This window comes from Scomber japonicus, chromosome 7, assembly GCF_027409825.1.
Source record: "Scomber japonicus isolate fScoJap1 chromosome 7, fScoJap1.pri, whole genome shotgun sequence".
Lineage (NCBI taxonomy): Eukaryota > Metazoa > Chordata > Actinopteri > Scombriformes > Scombridae > Scomber > Scomber japonicus.
The window spans coordinates 26,413,827-26,436,635 of NC_070584.1; the positions used below are offsets into that span (position 1 = coordinate 26,413,827).

General features: G+C 39.0%; 1 protein-coding gene across 1 annotated transcript in view; it reads right to left on the bottom strand.

Moving 5' to 3' along the window:
- Positions 1–22,809, bottom strand: part of ap1m3 (adaptor related protein complex 1 subunit mu 3) — a 29,890-nt gene that overhangs the window by 2,426 nt on the left and 4,655 nt on the right. The window contains exons 2-11 of the mRNA XM_053322800.1: positions 20,064–20,220; positions 19,232–19,299; positions 18,327–18,457; positions 12,443–12,590; positions 9,634–9,760; positions 5,506–5,648; positions 4,674–4,745; positions 4,222–4,380; positions 2,805–2,930; positions 2,268–2,343 (exon numbers count right to left, since the gene is read on the bottom strand). Coding sequence (XP_053178775.1) covers positions 2,268–2,343; positions 2,805–2,930; positions 4,222–4,380; positions 4,674–4,745; positions 5,506–5,648; positions 9,634–9,760; positions 12,443–12,590; positions 18,327–18,457; positions 19,232–19,299; positions 20,064–20,220 — 1,207 coding nt within the window. The remainder of the gene's footprint in view (positions 1–2,267; positions 2,344–2,804; positions 2,931–4,221; positions 4,381–4,673; positions 4,746–5,505; positions 5,649–9,633; positions 9,761–12,442; positions 12,591–18,326; positions 18,458–19,231; positions 19,300–20,063; positions 20,221–22,809) is intronic.

Below are 22,809 nucleotides of genomic sequence, written 5' to 3' on the forward strand. Positions count from 1 at the left end.
CAATTTAGTTTTAGAATATAGACAGCAAACCATCCAAAACATGTCTTACTTTTTCAAAAAGACTGATGAAAGTAATGTCAACAAGAGCACAGATAGAGTTACAGAGGCCAATGGAATAGAAGCTGTCCTGGGGGTGACATTACAACTTCAGCTCTCTAACAAAGAAATGGTCGCACAAAGCTCTGACCTCAACTCTATCCAACATCTTTGAGATGAACTAGCACACCAACTATGAGACAAGTCTTATTTCACAACTACTTTTGAGGAACATCTTCCCAAAAGAATGAAGTAGATTAAGATGTTCTATAATCACATATGGATACTATATGTGCTGCGTGTCTCAAAGCATTGTTTTAACACATACACATTGCTGCTTGAGAAGTCGAAGTCTACATTTTAATATCAGGAAATATGAGGAACAGCATGCCCATTCAGGGGTTATATGACAGCCAGTATTAATGACGTGTCACCTTAAACGTTATAGTCTAAAGTCTGACGCTGCCTGATCATATTCGAACCAGCCAGAAAATGCTTGTGCTGCATGCTCAATGCTTGTTCATCACTCATTAATAAGTCAGCACAGTAAGTCTACAGTATCAAGGCATTGTTTAATCAGTGTGAGAGTGTCTGCGTGTAGTGCTGAGTGAAATGCGATCATTACTGTCTGCTCTCCCCTCCCTCCCCTGGTTGCTGATGGTAACAGTAAGAGAAAGGTGATAGCCTTCACTCCAGCCCCCCTTAACTTCAGCACTCTTCTTCTCCTCACTCTCACTCATGTTCTTTCTTCCTCTCCCCCTTCCTCCTTCACTTCTGCTGATGTTACAGCAAGGCGATAGTAACCTTGGTATTCGCTGAGTGCCACCCTGGGAGCCTCCTGTGGCATCATTCAATCTCTGCAGCTCCTGACTCGGACCTGACATAGCCAGGTAATGGACATGATTGATGTAACAGAGTTAGGTTCATTCCTAGGGCGGATGGCAGGTATGAAACTTAAGGATTTCTGGCAGTGGTCCAGTGGAGGTATTGGGCTTCAATCTCCATATCATTACCATTTGCGCTCCATTCAGACTAGTGAGATGGTAAGTATTTTTCATCAATATAAGGTGGCTGTAATGTGGATATATGTGATGATGTGCGATCTGTCCAAACATCTTGCATGTATTTAAGGTAGATATGTAGCTCCTTGACTATTTTAAGTGTTTTAAAAGCTAAAATTCAGATTCCTTTAAAGATTACAAGCACTGAAACACTCCTTAGTTCTTGTCTCCCCTGGTTGGTGTCATCCTGGATTATGACTGAAGTGATGCAGACGAGTTCATTCCCAGGGCAGCGATTAGATCTACAGATCTCAGGTGCCAGCTTGAATGAACAGAGTTTACTTTCTTTTCATGACTTTACACCAGCCCTGTTCAAATTTGTGGTTGGACAACTGAGAGCCTGAAAAAGGAACTAATACAATATGTCACAAGCTAGCAGGCTAGTAGAGTTTCTCTCCTTGCCGGGGTGTCATTCTAAGCCCCTGAGGCCATGGCTCATGGTGATAGAGCCAGGTAATGGAGATGATGAATGTTATGCAGCTGAGTTCATTCCTCGGGCACAAACTGTATAGTGATGCAGAAAGACCAATTCTGCCACTGATCTCATGAGGAAAACTATTTAATCCCAGTGTAACCTCACAGTTGCTAATAGGTTTGATCTTCAAGCAATCCTGCTTTTAGGGACATAAACTTGTAATTCAAGTAGTCTTACACAATATGAGCACTGTTACATTATTAATTAATCAAATCTGATCAAACCACACTCACACAGCTCTGATGAAGAAGACTAGAAATATGTTTTTGAGCGCTTAGATCTTGATAAATAATACCTTAAGTTTTTTTTTTCTCTCTCCAAACTTATTTAAGAAAAATACCTATCTGACAGCAAGTTTTTCTGGGGCATTAAAATAAAACATGCAACAACATGACCAATTAATATTACATATTATTTCTTTGTTAAAGTCATTATAAAATACAGGCTGTTTCTGGCACCTAAATCATTGACCTCATGTTACAGTGCACTGGTATTGGATTAGTACATGGTACTGGCATATCGTATTTGGTTTTCGGGAGAAAAAAAAGTGGAACTGTTGCATCTCTATTTAAAACCAGTTCCAAATCAGCAGTGTGTGTGTGTGTGTGTGTGCGCGTGTGTGTGTGTGCGTGTGTTTGTGTGGCTGGGGTTATGGGTGTGTGAGCATACAGTATTTCAGTGTATTGTTTTCTCACCTCCACTTTGTGTGATGTAGCGTACCCATGGCAATGCCTGGTAACCACTCTTCTCTATGATCTTCAGGTAGCGCACCTAGGGAACGCAGACATGTTAAATATAATTATTTCACTCACTCACAAACACACACTAATATCTACTGAACAGTGCATAGTCTGTGTGCTTCACTGGATTCATAGTAGCACTCACAGAAAATATAAATGCAAAACAGAACAATTTACGCAGATTTGCTGTAAAATTCCGTCACTATCATTTTATGGCAATTCTCCTTCATCATCATCAGATTCACAGTGTGCTGCAGCTCTCAGTGGACAGTGAACTGTGACAAAGTGTATGAGGAGATTTGAAATAACCTCCAGGATTGTGAACAGACTTAATGAGTTACTGTATTCATTGAGACTATTATTAGTAATGGCCATTTGCATCCCCATTGCAGTTGCACTTGTGTGAATGTGAAACAATGCATTGTTGAAAGTGTAGATAAAAACAAGGAAGTAGGCTTAATGACAGACTGGAAGCAAAGGGACCTACTGTACCTGAATCCCAGACACAGTAAAATATGGGATTTCAAAGTTAACTGTGATCGGTCTCTTTCCCTCTAGTTCATCACTCTCCACACTGGGTAGCCCGAAGTGTGCCCGCATCATGTACTCCTTGCCACCCTACACACACACACACACACACACACACACACACACACACACACACAAATAAAGATCAGTTACTGCATCCACCAACCATTACATTCAGAGTGATGTTCACAAAGCCTTTCAGATGAGACAGTTTAGTTTGCCTGATGAATTTTGTTCCCAAGTGTCAGACTCCAATTAATACAAGTTTGTTTTGTCAGAAAACAAAACAAACTTTATATTCATAGCAACATGAGATAATTCCCATGTCATATCAAGGTGAATCAGATATCAACTATCATCTGCCTAACCCACGCCAAACACATCTTAGCAATATAAACATAACACTGGTTAATCATTGTTCAGGCAAGCAAATGTCACCTGAGCAGTAAGTTTCCATGTTTGCACTTTAGCTTTACTGGTTGGAAATAAGTTACTAAACTAAAAAAAGTAAATATTACTTTCATTTAAAAATAAATAAATACTGAAATAAAGTATAAATCAAGTTTTACTTGCAACTAACAGTTGATATGGAAAACTGTATTATCCCTATCTTTACTGACTGCAGAGCACAAGACAGAAAGAAAAACATACCAATAACAAATAAAGGTCCTCAAAACAATAGTTTATGGAAACAGTGACAACATTGCATATATCTACACAGCTCTGAAAACTTTTCCTTCTTAGCGAGTGTAATGTCTTAGAATAGGGTTGTAAAAAGCTGAAGGCTGGTGGACTCTGGATGAGCTGGTTTTATCAATACTTTATCACAACAAGCCACTGCTACATGTTTTTATACTCGAACCTCTATCAAACATTACAAGTTAAATATGGTTTCCTGTGAGAATTTGCAATTTTTACAGCATTCAAAGGCTGCTGAGTCACACAGGGGCTGGATAACAATATGTCACTAGTAAGAGCAATTCTTAATGCTTCTTGGCAGGCTGGACGTACAATGAATTACTGAGGAGATAGTAGAATTTGACAGATATAGGGAACCTCAACTGAATTATGGCTCGATAAGTTTTTTTAAATGCAATCAAGTTTTCTTTCTGGCGGGAAGGAGCAGCAAAAAAATGGCCAAATGAGATGTGATTGTGTCAGTTTTAAATGTATGTGGAAGGTCGATCATAATGTTGGAAATGGCTGCTGTCTTAAATCCATCATAGTAAAAACGCAACCTTATTTTTCTGATGCCAAGACTTGAAACTCGGTAGAAAAAGACCCTAACCCTAACCCTAACCACACTGTTCTGCAGCAGCAAAATGTACCAACTGTATTTTGGGTTATAAAGTCTGATATTGTGTTGACGCTCCACACTAACAGGGAAAGACTTGATGTTCCACTGCACCACGTTCTTCTCGGGCACCCACTTGGCGCTGCCTGTGCTGGTCTTGAACTTGGGTGAGTCAGCATCGCTGGGCACCGGCACTAGAATGGACACATTGTTGGCAGTAGACCGGCTTTTAAACTGACTCCGAGCCTGACAGAAGACAAGAGTTCAAATGTCATCAGAGACCTTTACAATAAAGAAAAGCAGTCAAATCAAAATTTAAGTCCCAGAGGTCTTCATGATTGTGCACACAGCAGCTTGTTATTTTGAGCGTGTATGGCTTTCACTGCATCTAACAGATGGTTTGTGGTAATCCAGCTGAGATATGCAGTATGTGTCACAAATACTAAACATGATTCAGGTCAGGGACTACCGCAGATGTAAGGACATGGTACTCTGCATGTGTGTGTGTGTGTCTATGTTTGCGTGTCACTCGTCATTACCTTCACCTTGATCTCCACGCGACTGTGAGAGAACTTCTCAATCACGCTCTCGATCCATATGAGAGGCTTCACCTGTCAGAGGGAAAGAAAGAGTGGACAAGGTCAGAGGGGCGAGCACAGAGCAGAAGTTCATCACTGCAACATTCTTTACCGATGTGACACACAGCGGACATGAGGAGGAGACAATGTGTTTGTGTACTGGAGACACAGTGCTTCTATACTGTGCCTTCACATGTCTATCTAACTTTTAAATATTATTACTACAGCTAACACTTTAACTATTACAGCTTGATCATAGCCACTACTACATTTACTATCAACATCACCTCATTTACTACACAGTTACAAGATACTGATATGGGATTTATTCATATTAATTGATTGATATTTGAGAGTTTAAAATGGGGTGACAATACATTATATAAAAGAAGTATATAAGTCTATGCTATGGCAGGAAAACATAAACTTCAACAGTAAACTTTACCTGAAGTTAAGTCATTTTTTTAGATGAATTTTAATCAACAACAAATGCACAAAATGGAACGAAACTAGTTCAAACGTTACATAAGAAATGTAAAAATGCATTTATACAAAATATTTATATACTGCAATTTATATTTGCATATCTGCCGGTATATGCACTGATGCTGATATATATTTGATAAGCAAACGTGGTTCATTATTTGCCAATATTTCTGTCAGGCTATAAAACGTTTGACTGGTAGTATACAACTTAATGTGAGAAAAATAAGAAGTATGTTATTGGTTAATGTGGTATGTGTGTGTATGTGTGTGCGTGTGTGATTTAGATTTGTTTTTGTGTCCTGCTCACTGTAGTGTTGAGGCGGTAGGACATGAGCTCGCTCTCGCCATCGGGAGGGATGAAAGAGATGGTGCGGTCGTTTTCGAAGCGTGACAGACGGACACACTGATGAAACTTCACATCCTCCAGCTCCACTGTCTTACTCTTCTCTCCTGACACACACACACACACACACACACACACACACACACACACACACACACACACACACACACACAGACACACACACACACAAACAGAAAAACACAAGAAAGATTGAGAGCTTTCCACTCAGCCTTGGGGAAATCAAGGTCAAGGTAATGATGACGGACAAACATTCACTCAGTCTTTCTCACCCACACAAACACGCACACACACACACATACACACAGTGTGCTACCGAATCCATCTGTCCTCCTCTTGTCCCCCACTGTACAATTATTTAGCTGCTACACACAAACACATACACACAGACGCACACACGCAGCATGCTTTCAAAACCTACTGCCATCATCTTCTCCCCCACTGAAGCTCATTCAGCTGCCTCATAAAAATGCACCCACACCTGCATTTACACACACACACACGCACACACACACCTGGATACACAAATAACTAAATAAATAAATATCCTATTATCAGCCTAAAGAATACTTGTTACAAAAGTGCACATCTGTCACTGAGAGTTTGACTGCCTTTAAGAAGAGTTCTTACTGTGCCAAAAAATATCACCACCTATTTTGTTGTCAAAGCTCAGCTCACTAATTTACTGTTTGTTAAATCAAAACAACTATGATGCAAACAAAGGTCTTTATTATGAGCCTATTTCAGGAAGCACATCTACAAGGAAGTATATCAGTGGGGGATGTTTCCTACTACAGTAAATCACTGATAATGGGACTGAAAAAAGTACACAACCATTTATGCCAGTGTGCCAGACGCAGGTAAGCTCGGGAGGAGATCTTCTGGAGATAATGATTCAAAGATATTCAAGAGAATCATATTTCCAGAAAAGACCACCACTCATTCAGTGGGCACAAATTAAATGTAGAGTAGGGCTGCACATAACTAACTATTCTGTGATTAATTTTACAGTTAGTGAATTACAGGTAATGATTTAGTCTACTGCGTATTACAACTACCCAGAGCATTGTGTGACATGTTAAAATTGCTGGTTTTGTTCCAACTATGGTCCAAAAACCCAAACATGATACATTTAATGTGATGTAAAACTGAGAAAATCTGAATATGTTTGGCATTTTGCTTGATAAAAAATGATGATTCATTTCCTGTGATCAATTCAGCACTGTTGGAGTTCTGACTGAGAATTGCAGATTAAAATAAACCTTTTAACATGGGCAGTATCTCTAATAACTAATAGAAATACTACTGAGGCTGCAACAGACAAAAATCAGCAGGTGTGCACTCTCCCATTTTCTTTGTGAATAAAATTAAGATTTTTCCAGAAAACGCATCTCAAGGGTGGCGCAAGAGTGCAGCGTCACCGCAATAGACAGTTAAAAGTGCAACCTCTTTAATGGTTGCACCTGTAATCTGTGGGAGGAAGCCCACTGTTCTCCTCCTCTGTGGTTAATGGAGGGTGCTGAGTGGTGGAAAACTGCTGTAATGAGTGTGGGCCTGTGGGCCTTCAGCTAAATCCTCCATTCAACAGTCGGCTAAAGCCTGCTCCACCTGCTCTGAATGCAACCCTGGACCAGCACTAATGTCTGTCTAAGAGAATGTGTGTGTGTGTGTGTATGTATTTATGTACGTGTGTATTTGGGTATGCAGCTTCCTTGTGCATTGTTCCCTCTCTTGAGTGTGTGTACGTGCGTAGGTTTATACATGCCTGTGCTTCTGTATTGATTTTGTGTGTGTGTACATTTGTGTGTACATGTATTTGTATGGAGAAACAAACTGAGTTTTATCCCTGGGAAGTGAGGACATTTTAGGAAAGTGAGAATGTTTTAGGAAAGTGTGGACATTTTGGACAGTCTTGGTTTTAGGGTGAATTGGGTTTAGGTTGGGCTTTTAGTTGTGATGGTTACGGTTAGGGGCTAGGGAATACATTATGTCAATGAATGTCCCCACTAAAATAGTTATACAAACGTGTGTGTGTGTGTGTGTGTGTGTGTGTGTGTGTGTGCATGCATGTATGAGTGGGAACTGGCTGAGGTCAGGTCTGAGGAGAGCACATCACTCCTGGACAGGCAAAGCAGGGGAGCGCTTAAAACAGCTTCTCTCCTTATGTTTGTTTCCATGTCACTGACTCACACACACACAGACACACACACACACACAGATACATGCATGCATGCAGTATTATTATGAAGACAAGGAGGAAAGGTCATGTGGGACATCGTAAGGACCTGAGGGACCAGAGGAAGAGACAGGTGTTTGTGCGTGCGAGTATGTCTACATGTCAGGGGAGGATTGAAGATGCAGCAGTGTCCCCTGTGGTTCACCTTTAAGGCTGCTCTCACCTGTTTCCGTGCTTTTAATACACAGCAGCAGAGAGGGAGAACCTAATCTATTTTCTGTCTGCTGTTGTACAGTAAAAACAACAACAACAACCCATGAAAATGTTTTATAGGTTTTAGAGGCTGTAAGAGGAATAAAATGTGTGGCCAAAGGGACAATTTAACAAAGAATTCTTAGCATTTGGAGGTTGGAGACAGATAATATGTACATAGCCTGATATCTCACTCCAACTCATACAGCCAGAGAACCTTTTGAATATGCCGCTCTATCATCTTTGGGGAAAAAAATGTTTCCACAACCACAAACCCACAACTGACCTTTTGAAACTATAACACACAAGTCATCTGATCTTAAGTAGATATCATTAATTTTATTCACACAGGAGCTGAGAAATTGCTTTTGTGAGCTACAGTATGTTTCTAAAAGTACCAATTTAAAATCACATTTCAGTTATTTGAACAAACAATAAAGCATGTGCTATGACATTGATCTCTGTCCCCTGTATTCTGAGCCTCTGCCAGCAGAGGGCAGTGTTAAGTGAATTATGCTTTCTTTTATTTTAGCTGCATCCAGCTGAGATAAAAAAGTGCAGCTCATGCAAACATGATAATCACCAAATGGCTATGAAATGATATTTTAAAGAGTGTAACTTCTGATGATGAAAGAAAAAAAAACACATTTTAATATTTGTATACCCATGCAGTGTGAGTGTGTATTTCTATGTCTATCAGTGTGTTTGTTTGATCATTATTTCTGATCATTATTTCTGAGGATATGTTATTTCCCAGACTGCTACACACAGCAGGGGGATTGTGGGCTGCATATACAGGATATCCATGGACTCTCACCTTTCATCTGTGGGGTTGTAGCCTGGGGTGAGGATTAACTCGCAGGCAAAAAGGCTAGACAGTGATGGAGCCTTTCCCCTTCAGTAAGGATCAGTAGGCGGGGAAGAAGAGTAGGAGAGGAATAAGGAAACGAGAGGGAGGAGAAGGGGGGGGAGAGGGGAAGGTGCAGGATGCAGGAAAGGGTAAGATGTAGCAGTGGGAGACATTGAAGGAAAATTGGGAAAATGGGGGAGGGGAAAAGAAAGGGGAAGGATGAAAGCTAAGCTAAGTGTGGGATCGTAGAAGTTGGGTGTTTAGACAGAAAGAGGAGGTAAATGTAAAAGTGTGAGGGTGAGTTCAAGGTGTGAGTGTGAACAGCAAACTGCTCCTCCCCCAACCAGTAGCCTATTTTCAAAGGTATTTAAGCTTTGTTCAGGCAGGTTTTTTGAAACATCGGTGGGGTGAAATATTTTAAAATACATCTTGTGTTTGTGTTATGTCTTTTATTTATGATGTCTTATTTATTCTTTTGTACAGCATTTGGTCAACTTTAGTTGTTTTAAAGTGATTAACAAATTGGCAGCTTGAGTTCATAGAATCCTTTCACACTGCAGTACACACTGTAACACTCGCCTCGACCAGGTGTTGCCACATCCTGTATCTGTTGTTTCGAATTAAAATCCCTCTAGTGTTTCATACACAGTCCAGCCATATCCAAGGGTTTGACCTTGTCTTGTTGCATCTGACTAACATCAAACTCACTTCAAATGTGACTATATTGCTTCCTCATAAAAGCACCTACACATATATGAATACATGAAGGTTATTAGACTGATTCATTGGGACTTACTGCCTGTGATTTCAAACAGCACTTTGTCATTGAGGCCCAGTCTGAGTTCAGGCATCCCCGACAGGACCACTTTGAGCTTAATGCTGCCCACTATTTCACTGCGCAGGACGCTGCCATTTGCACTCACCTGCAGGAAGAACAAAACAGCAAAACATTACATTAGACAATACTTTAAGTGGGCCTAATATCAGCTGTACTGTCAAATCTTTCCAGAACTGTATTATTTGACAAATGCTTATTAGTGTGGACTATAATAGATAATATTGTACTATACAGATGATTTAAGTAACTGAATTACAGAAAGACTCCTGCTGATAAATTTGCACAAGACTGTAAAGTGTAAGTAAGGCATTGACGTTAAAGAGGATGAAGAAGCTCAAAAAACATTTAAAAAAATCCCCGGTCACAGAAAAGGAAGTGGCAGCTGCAGCACTGTAATAGTGGTTTAATACCTACGTCACATAATTTCCTTTTGACTCATAAAAGCCTGCAACTGTGTGTCATGGTGTCCTTGAGGCGTTGCTTCAAGGACAACGAATTCAAGATGAGAGTCATTTCTCTTCTTTATAGGTTTAAAAAAGCAGCTTGTTAAAATCTGTGAGGAATATAAAAAAGTTCTGGATTTACCACCTAGCCTAATAACATTAAATTGTCACACTGATCAGTGACTTTAACTCTGCGAGTAGTAAAGTAGCTGAAATGTAATAGCTGTAAAGAATTACTCAAATTATTATACTATGAGTCAATATAATTAGTGGAACATTCTGACCTTCTTAATTGAGCAATTTAACCGATTGTAATTGTCACTTTCCTACCAATGAATTAAATTCTTAACAAATACAAGGGGAAAGTTTGCTACATTTATATCAGTTAATACAGTATTGCAGCCATTAGTTCATTATTAGTACTGTAGGTAGAGATCGTGACAAAAGTTGTGTAGGAATACTCAAGATCAAAAATATATTGTGTATTCAGACTGAAAAAAACTATCACTTCTTAGAGCAGACAATGCAGAAATCTAAATAACACAAAAATATATAGATATATTTAGAATCCAGGATTGTTGAGAAAATAGAGACCATTTCCTCAGCAATTCAATTCAAGGAAAGAGAACAACGGTTTGGAGGAGTCAAAACATGCCAGGGTTTTGACAGTGATGATTTTAGCCCTGACACACCCACTAAGCCTCAAGGAAACACTTTCACCATCTATTTTAAACAGTGCCACTGTAGAGAATTAGTCCTCTTCAGATGATGGATAAAACAATGGATGATGATGGATAAAGAAGAACAAATGATACTATGTTTAAACTGAGTAATATGGCTTGTTGGAGCTATCAATCTGTGCTGTCCAGGCTTAAAGCTACATATTGGGATCACAGAGCACATTTTTGACCTGTGATGGTTAAGTTCCTCATAAATCATCACTTAACATCAACTGTGCCACTGTACAGCTTTTAACAATGCTGTATGATTCATAGCAGAGGATGAAGAGTATCAGCATTGGCAATTATGTCTTAAATGAATTAATAATGCTGCATATTGGTATTAAAAATAGATGTCCTGGTCTGTTTATGTGAGTATCAGACTAATACATCCTGGCATGACATTCACTGGATCAATAATGTCCTTTTTAATGTTTAGACAAATAAAACATGCTGCAACAATTATCTACAGTATGCTTCAGCTATGCAATACTATATGCAGCATGCAACTGTGTGCAAAATCTACTATAATGAGGTGTATAATTCAATCTGAGTGTAAATTTAGTAGAGCTGCAACAACTACTCAATTGCCACCTATTCTGATCATGATTCATGTTTCAAGTCAGTATTTAAGAAAATACACAGTATCCAAATCTCTAATTCCAGTTTCTAAATGTGAGTTTTATGGTTTATTTATTCTTCTGTGACAGTAAACTAAATACATTTTGGCTGTGGACTGTGGACATTTGAAGATGTCATCCTGGTCTTTAGGACACTGTCCATTTCCGGACATTTCATAGACCTAACGATTAATCAAGAAAAAGAATGAGAATATTCATGAATAATGAAAATAATCATTAGTTGCAACCCCTAAAATGCAGTAGATCATTTGCAAGTTGAGATTAACCTTCATAGACATACTGCATACCTAAGTGTGACTCCCAATACCATAGTGACTGGACAATGGGGTCCAAAAAATCCTCAGTTTGATAATGGAAGTGACCTGATACTGTCCAAACTTTCTACTAACATCATTTGTAAATGTAACTCATGGATAATTAGATCAGGGACTTTGACTATTCATGCTCTGCAAGGTATAGTTCACTTTCCCAAAAGCTTAAAAACAAACTGAAGGTAGCTCAGAATAACATTATTAGATCTATGCTGAGTGTGCCTCCCAGGACACATACAGGACCTGTGGAAATGAGGGAAGTTGGATTATTACCAGTGGAAGATTGAGTTAAACTACTGAAACCTAACCATATTTTTGATATAATTCACAAATATGCCCCAGAACATATGAATTATTATATCAATTGGGCATGTAACCAATATGATTACAACACAAGAGCAAGCATTATGTCTTGCAGTGTTCTTTGTGCTCAAAGTAACATCGCAAGTTCATTTTTCTACAATTGGATCTCCTTATGGATTAAACTGCTCCTGCATATTAAACAAAGTCACACAAAAGCAGGATTTAAAACAAAAGTAAAGGCGGCATTATGGAAAGAATTGATGGCTCACTCTTGGTGGAATGGCAAGGGGGACTAATATTTTTATCCTGTAACTTTGCATGATGTATATGATGTTAAATATTGTCCTCACCAGCAGATTTACTGACTCAATGACGTCCATGAAAACCTCATTCTTCCTGTACTTGATGCCCTCTGACCGCCATGACACAGCATTGGTGACAGTGGCTGGAGGTCGAATAGCCCCAATTTCTAATTTATGACCTTGTTGGGTGATGTACCTGGAAGAGAAAAAGGCAGAGAGAAACTGTAACACTTGCCAAACAGTTTCTAATTTCAGTCTTTAATCAAGCAGGCTGGTTTGATGCTTCTGGCAAGAATATTGACAGGTTTTTCTGAGGGGTTCTTTTGGGTTATAAAGAGACCCAATTCTTCATTCTGGCAATAAAACATGAAGAAAGGGATGCAATGTTAAAACATAAGTTATTCACCTCATCTCTTTTTTAAAGATTGACACCTGCAGAGAGTGCTAGTGTTATTTTAGTCTCATCAACAAAACAAGTTTCTCAATAAAAATTTAAACTGGCAACTAACAGTTTGAGTGTTTTTCTCCCAACTTGAACCCAGTCTCTCTTGAGGACTGTATTGTTTGTATTAATCACACTCTGTGACTTAACCATATTTTTTTGTTTGGCCATATCTATCTATCTATCTATCTGTTTATTTTGGTATAAGTCATATGTCAAGTCGAAGAAGAACCAACCGTGTACCAAACTTAATAGCTTAGTGTCATACACCGTTGGAAACCTCTGAATATTGGCTAAAAGGTTATCAACTTCATTTCACCGAATATTTCCATTGGCTGGAACAGCTGTCAATCAAAGCCATGTCGTCATTGTTGTCGGTCACATGTCCTCATTGGCTTTGGAGACATGTACTGCCTAATCCTAAACACCGATTGGCTTGTGTGTGGTGTCGTCAGAAGCAGAAGAGGCTCACGGTCGTAAACATCTAGTCACGTGTACTCTGAGATGGACGTGCAGGTCAGGAAATGACGTAAACGGACCGTATATTGTTTGTTATTTGTGTTATTACGTTATGTGTTGGACTAAATACATGGACATATTGAGGAAAGTATTTCGGTTTTATGGAAACGGATTTCATATTTCACAAGAATGGATATTTGGCGAGCTGTACAGAAAGTGCTGAGTCATAAGATGATCGTTGTGGATAAAGGGAAGACTTTGAAGGTATGTAGGCATTATAGCTTTTCTTACTTAGCTCAGGGGCTAGCCAAGCTAATCGCTAATACTATTACGACTGTGAGCAACCATATAAGTCGTGAGTGGTCTTGAATGAATCAGGACAATCTAAGCTTTCTAACAATGTACGGCATGAATATATATGTTTAAGGGTTGGTGTTTAAAACATTCAGAAGAACTTGTGGCTACCTCCTAACATCCGTCCCGTCCCGTAGACGGAACAGCGTGCGTTAAGTGGTTAAAAAAACTAGCATAATGTTTTATGAAGATTATTCATGGATATAATTGGAAAATAAACCTATTGTGGCTGCAGCAACGGATAATAATTTGACCTATATAGATGTTTTTGTACGACCCTTTAAGAATAGCTTTTATAAATAAAACCCAAGCATCAAGTGTCTTGAAAATGATTTTGGACAGCCAGGAGATTCCAGTTTTAATATGCTTAGATTCTCCAAGGATCTGAGGGTTTACTAGTTGGTATTTCTTTGAGACACATGATACCAATCCATTTATTTAGATGATGCTGGAAACTCTCATGTCAGTGTTTGAGGTTAAGGTTAAAATGCAGAGATTAACAAAGACATGTCAGAGAATTTTCAGTGTGTTTAAGGTAAAGGTGAGCAGTATTTGAAGTTGTCTTTCTGGACACCTGACAAATGTAAGTCCCATATTCACTCTGCTTTTATCTCTGTGTTGGTTTCAAATAACTTCAAAAGGGAAATATCTGGCTCTTGGTAAATACTCTGCTATGTTCACCAGCTAGCTGCTAACATTGTCTGAGAAACTAATACCAAAATCATGAACTAAATGACATTTAAATGCGAGCACTTACACTACTTCCACTAAACGAGGGGGGAACAACGGAGTCAGGTGATAATTCTCTGTGGGTTCCTCACAACGAGCAATTCCTTTCACATTGCACATAGTAACTTGAACTGTGGCTAATATAACAATATTGATTTGTGCTGCTTTTAAAAAATTAGCAATAGATTAAATAACAATGAATATAAGTGCCATATACGCCTCTTACTTAGGTCTAGCCTTCAGTGTGGCAAAACAAAGCAGTTTACTCTATTGACCCATTATGGTTATGTAAATATGTAAGTACTGTATGTATGTATATAGGATTTGTCTATCCATCCATGAATCCACTAATCGACTCCCTCATTCACTGTGCGGTATTGCAGGCTGTCTCTTAGTGTGCAAGGTAGAGAGCCAGTTTGTTTTAACAGTCCTGACTGTGTCCAGGGAGACATAATGACTTGTCATGAGAATAAGAGGGAGCCGTACTTAAATAAACAACATGTGACCAGGCCTGTTTTTATCTATGCACCTGCCCCCCACTCCTCACTAGCCTCATTAGCACTGTGGAGCCGTCTCGTTATTTATGGCCTGTATTTTTCCCTGGAATATGACCTCTAAAACAGTAATTTCAGTTGGGAGTATTGGTTCTTTTCAAATTTGAACAATGAATAATTGTATTTGTATATGTAATAAATATATTATAAATATATATTTCAATTTCAGTTTAGTTTGGCTAGCGTAATGGCACTTGGCTAAAGGGACTGTGTAATACAAACAATGAATCAAACTTATTCAGAGTAAACTGATTTATTTTTATTTTGCACTTTGTAAAACAGCCAAAAGTCACTCCCCTACAAATTACTGATTTATACACTAAGCTGGGCAGGATTTCAAGAAAACAAACGCTGCTTTTGGTACTTAAAACATTCGGAATTGGTGTTGCTGACCTGTACTTGACTCGTCTGTGGAGAAGTGGCGACCACATGCCTGAGTTTTGTCTTGAATTAAACTTGTGAACTGCTTCAACATTGATTAATACTCACTCACAAACAAGAACACACACTGATTTACAATGAACACATGTCCAACCTGCAAGCAAACTCTATTCCTCCGTCGCTGTCTATTCCCCTGACCTCTCCTCTTCCCCAGTTCTCCTCTCCTATTTTCATCTGTCTTTCAACTTTTCTTCAACTCCCAAAAGCTTGAACATTTTCCCCAGAGTCAATGACCTACTGACCTATAAGGTTCTACATGATTTTTTTTTTAAAACAAAAACAGAGGGAACAATTGTGATGCCTGCAGTGCAGCAAAACTCACAATTATATATAGTTTTTTGTGTTTGTGTCTGTTTAGAAATTAGACAGCTCCAACATATCTGCCTGCGACGAGGTTGGTGAAGTACTGCTGAGATTGTGTTTATGCAAACAAGGTGGCACAGTTAAATTTTGGTATTTGTTTTGGTGTAAAATTTCCTTTCAGTTTACTTACTACCGCAACAAAAATAACGTGTGTTAAATCTGCAGGCTGTAATTCGAGACACAGGCAGCAGTCAGTTATACAAACAGTGTGGATACTAATAATGTATCAATGCTGCTCCAGCTCTTTTCCAGATTGTGCTTTGCTTCTGGTAAACAAAACTGAAAAATAAGTTATTCACACCAACATGAGAGAAAAATATCTGAGTATCTAAGGATCTAAAGGTCAAAGGGTCGACCAAAATTTGGAAAATTTGTGTTAAATCTAATCTAATCTTCACTGTTCAAAGTACATGAATTCAAAACACTGACTAAACTACATTAAATACTGTTGTCAAATTAAGGCCTCACAGCTTGTGTTTTTGTTTCCTTATTTTAAATTGAATAAACTGTTTAAGCGTGGGCCAACAGTCATGACCCATGAGGACTGGATACTCAGTCAAAGTCTATTTAACAAATACACACACAAACACTCACTGAATAATCTTGTTTTCAATTCAACTGTACATTTCCTATCAACAAAAAAGTCCTAAATAAACAAGCTTTAGATTGATTGACAGATTGAGGCAAACATTTCCTCCCTAGTTTTCTGCCCCAGTTCCTCCCAACTAGAGAGGGTCTTGAATGCATGTTGACACATAGCAAAGTCTAAAAGTGCTGAGAGACGAAAGGCGGCGACAAGTGGGCTTGGGGTCGACGTTGGGTTGTTTTGTTGCTTTGCTTTTTTATTCAGTTTTGCCCTGATTCTCCTCAGAAATGCTAATGAAAGGATCTGCAAGCGGGGTTGGCAACAAACTGACAGATTAGCATAACAATAGAAATCATAACAAACACACACACCCATCCACCCACACACACATGCATGAAGGTTCATATGAAGACACATACATGAACATGTTCACATGCATCCCTGCAGTCTCTCACATTCAACCACCCACATGTACACACACACACACACACACACACACACACACACACACACACACACACACACACACACACACAGGTTTATACTCTCACAGGGTAGGTAATGTTGCAATGTAAGAGAAAAGCAGTATTTTTGTGGTGCTTGGGGCATGAAAAGGTCAGTGAACTAGAGTTGCCTGTAGACAGAGAGGCACAGTGAGTTTGTGTGTGTTTGTGTGCATGCATGCATTAGTGTCTGTGTGGCTGTCATAGGCTCCTTTCAGGGACACATATTATACTTAAGATCAATTGATTGGGGGTGGTTTGTCCAGTTGGGGATAAACACCATGTTACCATTTGGTTAAGGGTTAGGTTTAGGAAACTAGTAGTTATGGTTAGGATTAGGGAAAGCCTCCAGGAAATGAATGTAAGTCTATGTAATGTCCCCAAAAGTGATCTAGGACATTGTGTGTGTGTGTGTGTGTGTGTGTGTGTGTGAGTATGTGTGCGTGCTTAGAGAGAAGAGAAGAGCAGGGCTTTTCTGTCTGAAAGCCTCGAGTGTGTCCAGCTGACGGTGTCATTGTGTTAGAACGCGAATAGGAGCCTGGTAATCATCAGCCGTATTCAGATACCAAGAACTAACACACACACACACACACACACACACACACACACACACACACACACAACCTCAGCCAAACTGTGATACACAAAGAACAAATCCTATGAAATGAAACATCAGTCACACTGTACCAGAAAACCCCCCAATCTCATTTAAGAAACAATCTACCATGCAAATTTGAACATTTCAATCTGCTGTAAAGTGCACTGTTAATTAAAAGCAATGCTGATCACATGCACCCATGTAACTGTGGTACTGTAGGCTGACTTTAAAGTGAACACAGAGTCGTTCCCTGGAAACAAATGTCTCTCTGAAGAGCCAAGAGGAGGGAATAAGCAAAACAACCCTGTGTCCACGAGAACACAAAACACTTGTAGAGCCCATGAAGAGTTGCTTCAGTTCATTTCACTCACTGAATAAAGCTCCTCTATTCATTGCAGCTTTAGTCACCAGCTGTACTTTATTACATAAAAAACAACAAACAGAATCACCATGAACTCTGATTCCAATCTCTGCTAGTCCCTTATGAATTACAAAGCTATTCTCTAACTGAAAAACTGTCACATTTTGTTCCCAGATGAGATACCGCTTTAGCCAATGTGTAAAAAGATGCACCATTACTCCAGGTGGTATTAAAATCAGATGGGGGTGCAGCAATTATGGCCTTTGACAATATGAAACGTCAACATTATTCTCTCAGTCTTCACAAGTGTTGTCATTGAATACCAAAACATAATACCAAAATTCATAATTGACCCAAGTTTTGTTAACATTGAAGCTGCTGTATGTAGGATATCGCATCTGAGTTTAATATTTGTATCTTTACCTTACCACCATTCAGAAAACCAGAGCTATATCTTTACCATAGGCTTAGTCAACATTAACATAAACCAGTTGTATTCTTCTGCATAGAGGACTATCATATGTTGAGTAATATTTTCTTACTCTTGTAGGATCTTGCTGTCCGTCGTCTGAGGGAAACCAAAGTCCATCACTTCGTCCATCAGCTCGTACACTGTCACAAAGTTGTCACGAATACTCTCCTCCTCAAGCTCTTTAAAGTACTCCTTAAATACCTACACACACACACACAGAGACAGAAAGACGGGCAAAGTATGTGATATACTGTATTTTAAAGTACACAAGGTAAATATTCTACACCTTATTTTGTTATTCAGGTTTGTGCAGTGTGTACAGGTAGGCATAATATATTTCTGCCACCTGCTGGCTGTGTTCAACACAATGAGATAAGATATTTTCCCCCAAATCAGATATATAGGGAAGATGAAAATAAGAGGTGTGGTTGCACCTCATGTTGCTTGATAGAGCTGGCTGGTCATGTGAGAATCCAACCACAATCCCAGATAACATCATATTAAGTGTAAAAATACAATTTACTGATTGGTTGGCAGGTTTCAAATAAAATCATCCTCAGACAAAGTTTTGGTCAAGAGTTTAAACTGCATGTAAGCACAGAAACAATATTTATGTTTTCCAGTTAATCACTAATGGGTTTAAATGGACAGTAAACAAGCTATAAAAAATAGATGACAATATGAACACAGCTTTGTTTTTTCTTTAGGAAAGTGGCAATGGCATGAGGATCAAAAGCAGGTATCTTAAATTAGAAAGTAATGCGGTTGGTGGAGGAAAGCCCCTTCTGCTTCAAATATGAATCTTTTTTTAATAAGGACACCTTGCCATGCATCATTGCTGGTACTACAGAGCCTGGCTCTAATAATCATTAAACTACAACAGAATCAGGCTGAGTGGTTTGATACTAGATATTGAAAACAGGAAGAAACTAAATGTTCAAATGTTTGGACTAATGTGACAGAAAACAGACGCACCTGGACAATTTTATAAAGGAATGAGTACACTAGTGCAGCGTTGGCATTCTTCTTAGTCATGGCCACCACTGAAAAAAAGGACTGTTAAGAAAAAAATAACTGTACATCTACAAATGAGAAGCACAGATCTGATTTTAAAACATGCAAACTGTTTGAGTCAGCAATGGACAAAATGTAGACATGTAGTGAATATTGAGTGGTTATGAGATTAATGCAATGAAATAAAAGGTTACCAAGAATGCATCAGACTTGGAAGCAATTGAGAACATGGCCACAGGGAGGTAAAACAGCTCAGCTATCTAATGGAGAGCACTGGGAATACCACTTACTCATAACTGCATTATCATGCTGAAATAATAATGGGTAAGGAAGTTTGACTGCCCAGTCTCACAATGAAAAAAGAGGGATATACAGTACAGTGTATAAGACATCTCTGTGAATATGTGTTCAATTTTTCAACTGGCTCTGATACAGGATTTGATGAAACAGAATCTAGGAAGAAGTTCAGACGCATGCCTTCTCCAGAGACCGAAAGCACACAACTTCCTATAAAGCTGGAGACTGCTCAGGCTGGACAGAGCCAGGCAGGTATGTGTATTTCCTGCTGTACATTCCCACTTACTCATTCCTCTGAATATAAAATATAAATACCCCTGATTTATGTGAGCTCTGTGACTATCAAGTAGGAAGTATGGATGCAAATATATTGGAACTGGTGAATTCAGAGCGTCTTAATACTCAAATTCAGTATATTACAACAAGAAGCCATTGAAACAGACACAACCAAGACACAACCAAGCATAACATTCACACATGAACTGTCCTTGGATACAGTAAAGGTTGCTGTGTTTGATCCACAGGAAGTGTGTGGCGCCATGGGTGACCAGTGGTGTCATCTCAGCCTCTTCTTCTGTCTTCATCAGGATGGGCATGAAGTGGTCAATCTCATTCATGTCCATGTTCCCCATGTAGTTACGGCAGATCAGCACCTGAATGCATGACATAAAAAAATATATATTTATAGTTAGAGGACACTACTATGGAGGCACTACCCAGTCATAAAATATTTATAGCTTTTGACTGAAATACCAACCCTGAGCACTCAAGCTTAAAGATTCTTCTGTAACCACTGGCTAAATAAAATCGCAAGCCTGCTGGATGGGCATGATTCTCCGAGTTCATGCCCCAAGGAAATTTTAAAACTGCGTTTCCAACTCAGTCCTCTACTTTGTAGTGGATTGATTAATATCTGATGATGAATGACCGCATTTTCGATATTAAACATGATTTATAGCTGATGCCGGCTGTTGAAAGGCTCAGACGATTATCAGGATGTGCATACCTTTTATAAACTCAAATACTGGTTAACTGAGATGCCTGTAAGGAGCAAAATATCCATAAGCAAACACTTCCCCTTACTTGTATCTGTACACATTTATTTAAGTTAATTTCCTACTTTTCCAGAAGAAGAAGAACCTGTTTGCAATTAGTGGGTGTGAGCTTATACTTCAAATATACTAAAGCTAGATAATCAAATACATTTAGACATCTATGATTGCAGCCTTGGCCCTTTCTAAAAATACCACATCTTACTGCATACAAACTGGTCTTTTGAGACTGCTGTCGCTAACATGACATTTTGGCATCTTTGTTGCTAGATTTCTCCCTGTCTTTGTTTTTGACATCAATACAAATTGATGAATCGAAAAAGACGACCTCTGTCACTTTGCTTCTGAGGGACTGAGGGAACACTTACTGAACATATGGCTGAACTATTTCTGCCATCACACTCCATTGTGGTTGCATTGAAAATAAAACATGAGGTGTGAAAATGAACAAGACAAAACCATACAACAATAAAAACTTCCAACATGACCCAGAAACTCAAAATTTCACTGGCGGTAGCACATGTCATTTCATGTCAAAAGATTTAAAGTGATTGCAAAATAACATCTATTTTAAAATGATTTTCAACATCTGATCAGTGTGTGATCAGTGTCAGGGTCTGTGACTAAAACATGAACAGCAATAGGTAGTGACTTGACATTTCAGCACTTAATTCACATCTGTCACTGCTTCAACATTTCTAATCAACATCTGACAAGATTCGCTTACTTTAGGCCTGAGAAAGCACCACACCCACTCATTTTAATAGAAACGCACACACACACACACACACACACCAAGATGAGTCAGCAGTCTTGCTATAGTACGGACACACAGAGTGAAGAAAGAGATCAAAGCTCCTACGCTTGAGGGATCTACAATCACACATACACACGCATACACAGTTTCCCCCACTCTTTAATAGAGGAGTCTGTGTTGCACAGGGGTCACACAGGGTCAGATACAACAAAGACAGGAGGAAATAAGAAATGAAAAAAAGGAAATTCCAGCAAAGTAAAGTAATCTGGGCGAGAATAAAGGATATGAACAGGCCACTGCTCAGCTTCTGTGAGCGGAGCAGGAAACCACAGAGCAAAGAGTTCAGAGGTCACCGGCGACAGAGAATGAGGTGTAGACAAATCCTTGTATCAAACAAAGCTGCAATAGTGTAGCTCCCTGGACAATAATGCAGAAATCCCTTTTTACATCTGGGAGAACATTTTGATAGAAAAATATTCTTTGACTTAGTCTAATCTTCAGGATCAGCAGATAGGCTTTTCACACCTAAGACTATTTGAAATGCCACAGTCTGGAAAACACAGATATAAATAACAGAATGAATGATGGCTGAGGTCAATTAAAGTGCTTCAGTTTCAGGATCCTAGTTTTGTGTATGCTGACTCACTGTCACACTGTCATGGGTCACTCAGATTAAGACATTTTATTTATAGAGCATTTTTAAAGAATTGTCCTAAAAAACAAAAAACACATCTATAATCCATGTTGCACTTAATGAGAACCTAACAAGCATTGTAAAGGTTAAAAAAGCCAATTCAATGACACTATACTTTATATTTCTGCATCGACTAGTCTAATATCATGCCACCAATGAAGAAAAGCACCTTGGTGCGCAGGTGGCCGAGTGATTAAGAGCACATGCCACAAACGCAGTGGACCCTGGTTGAGTCCCGGCAGGTGGACCGTTGCTGCATGTCACACCCCCCTCTCCTGTGATTTCCTGTCTTTCTAACATCAATAAAGGTGTCTATGACGGGAAAAAAAGAACAGTGCCTTGATATTACTAGCAGTACTCAGACTTGCACACACTCTTAAACCTTTCGAGATCCCCTCCAGACATGATTTAAGTTATATAAAAATACTCTTCTTGGAATAATATCAAGATTGGTGGTGTGTCCGTTGGGAAAAGGGAGGTTCTGTTTGCTTATGGCTTCAGAGACCGAGGCACCGATTTATAGATTGTGTACACAGGGTGAAATACTTTGAGTTTTCGTTTATTAAGTCTCAAATTACCACCAGTTTAGCACACTTTCACTGTATTTTATCTTGATTTACATGCTTCAATGTTCTTTTTATGTCCTTATGGAACACTTGGTGCATGTAATTTCTTTTGTTGTAAAACACTTTAAGCCATGGGGATATAAATCTATTCCTACTCTTACCTCCCATTTCAA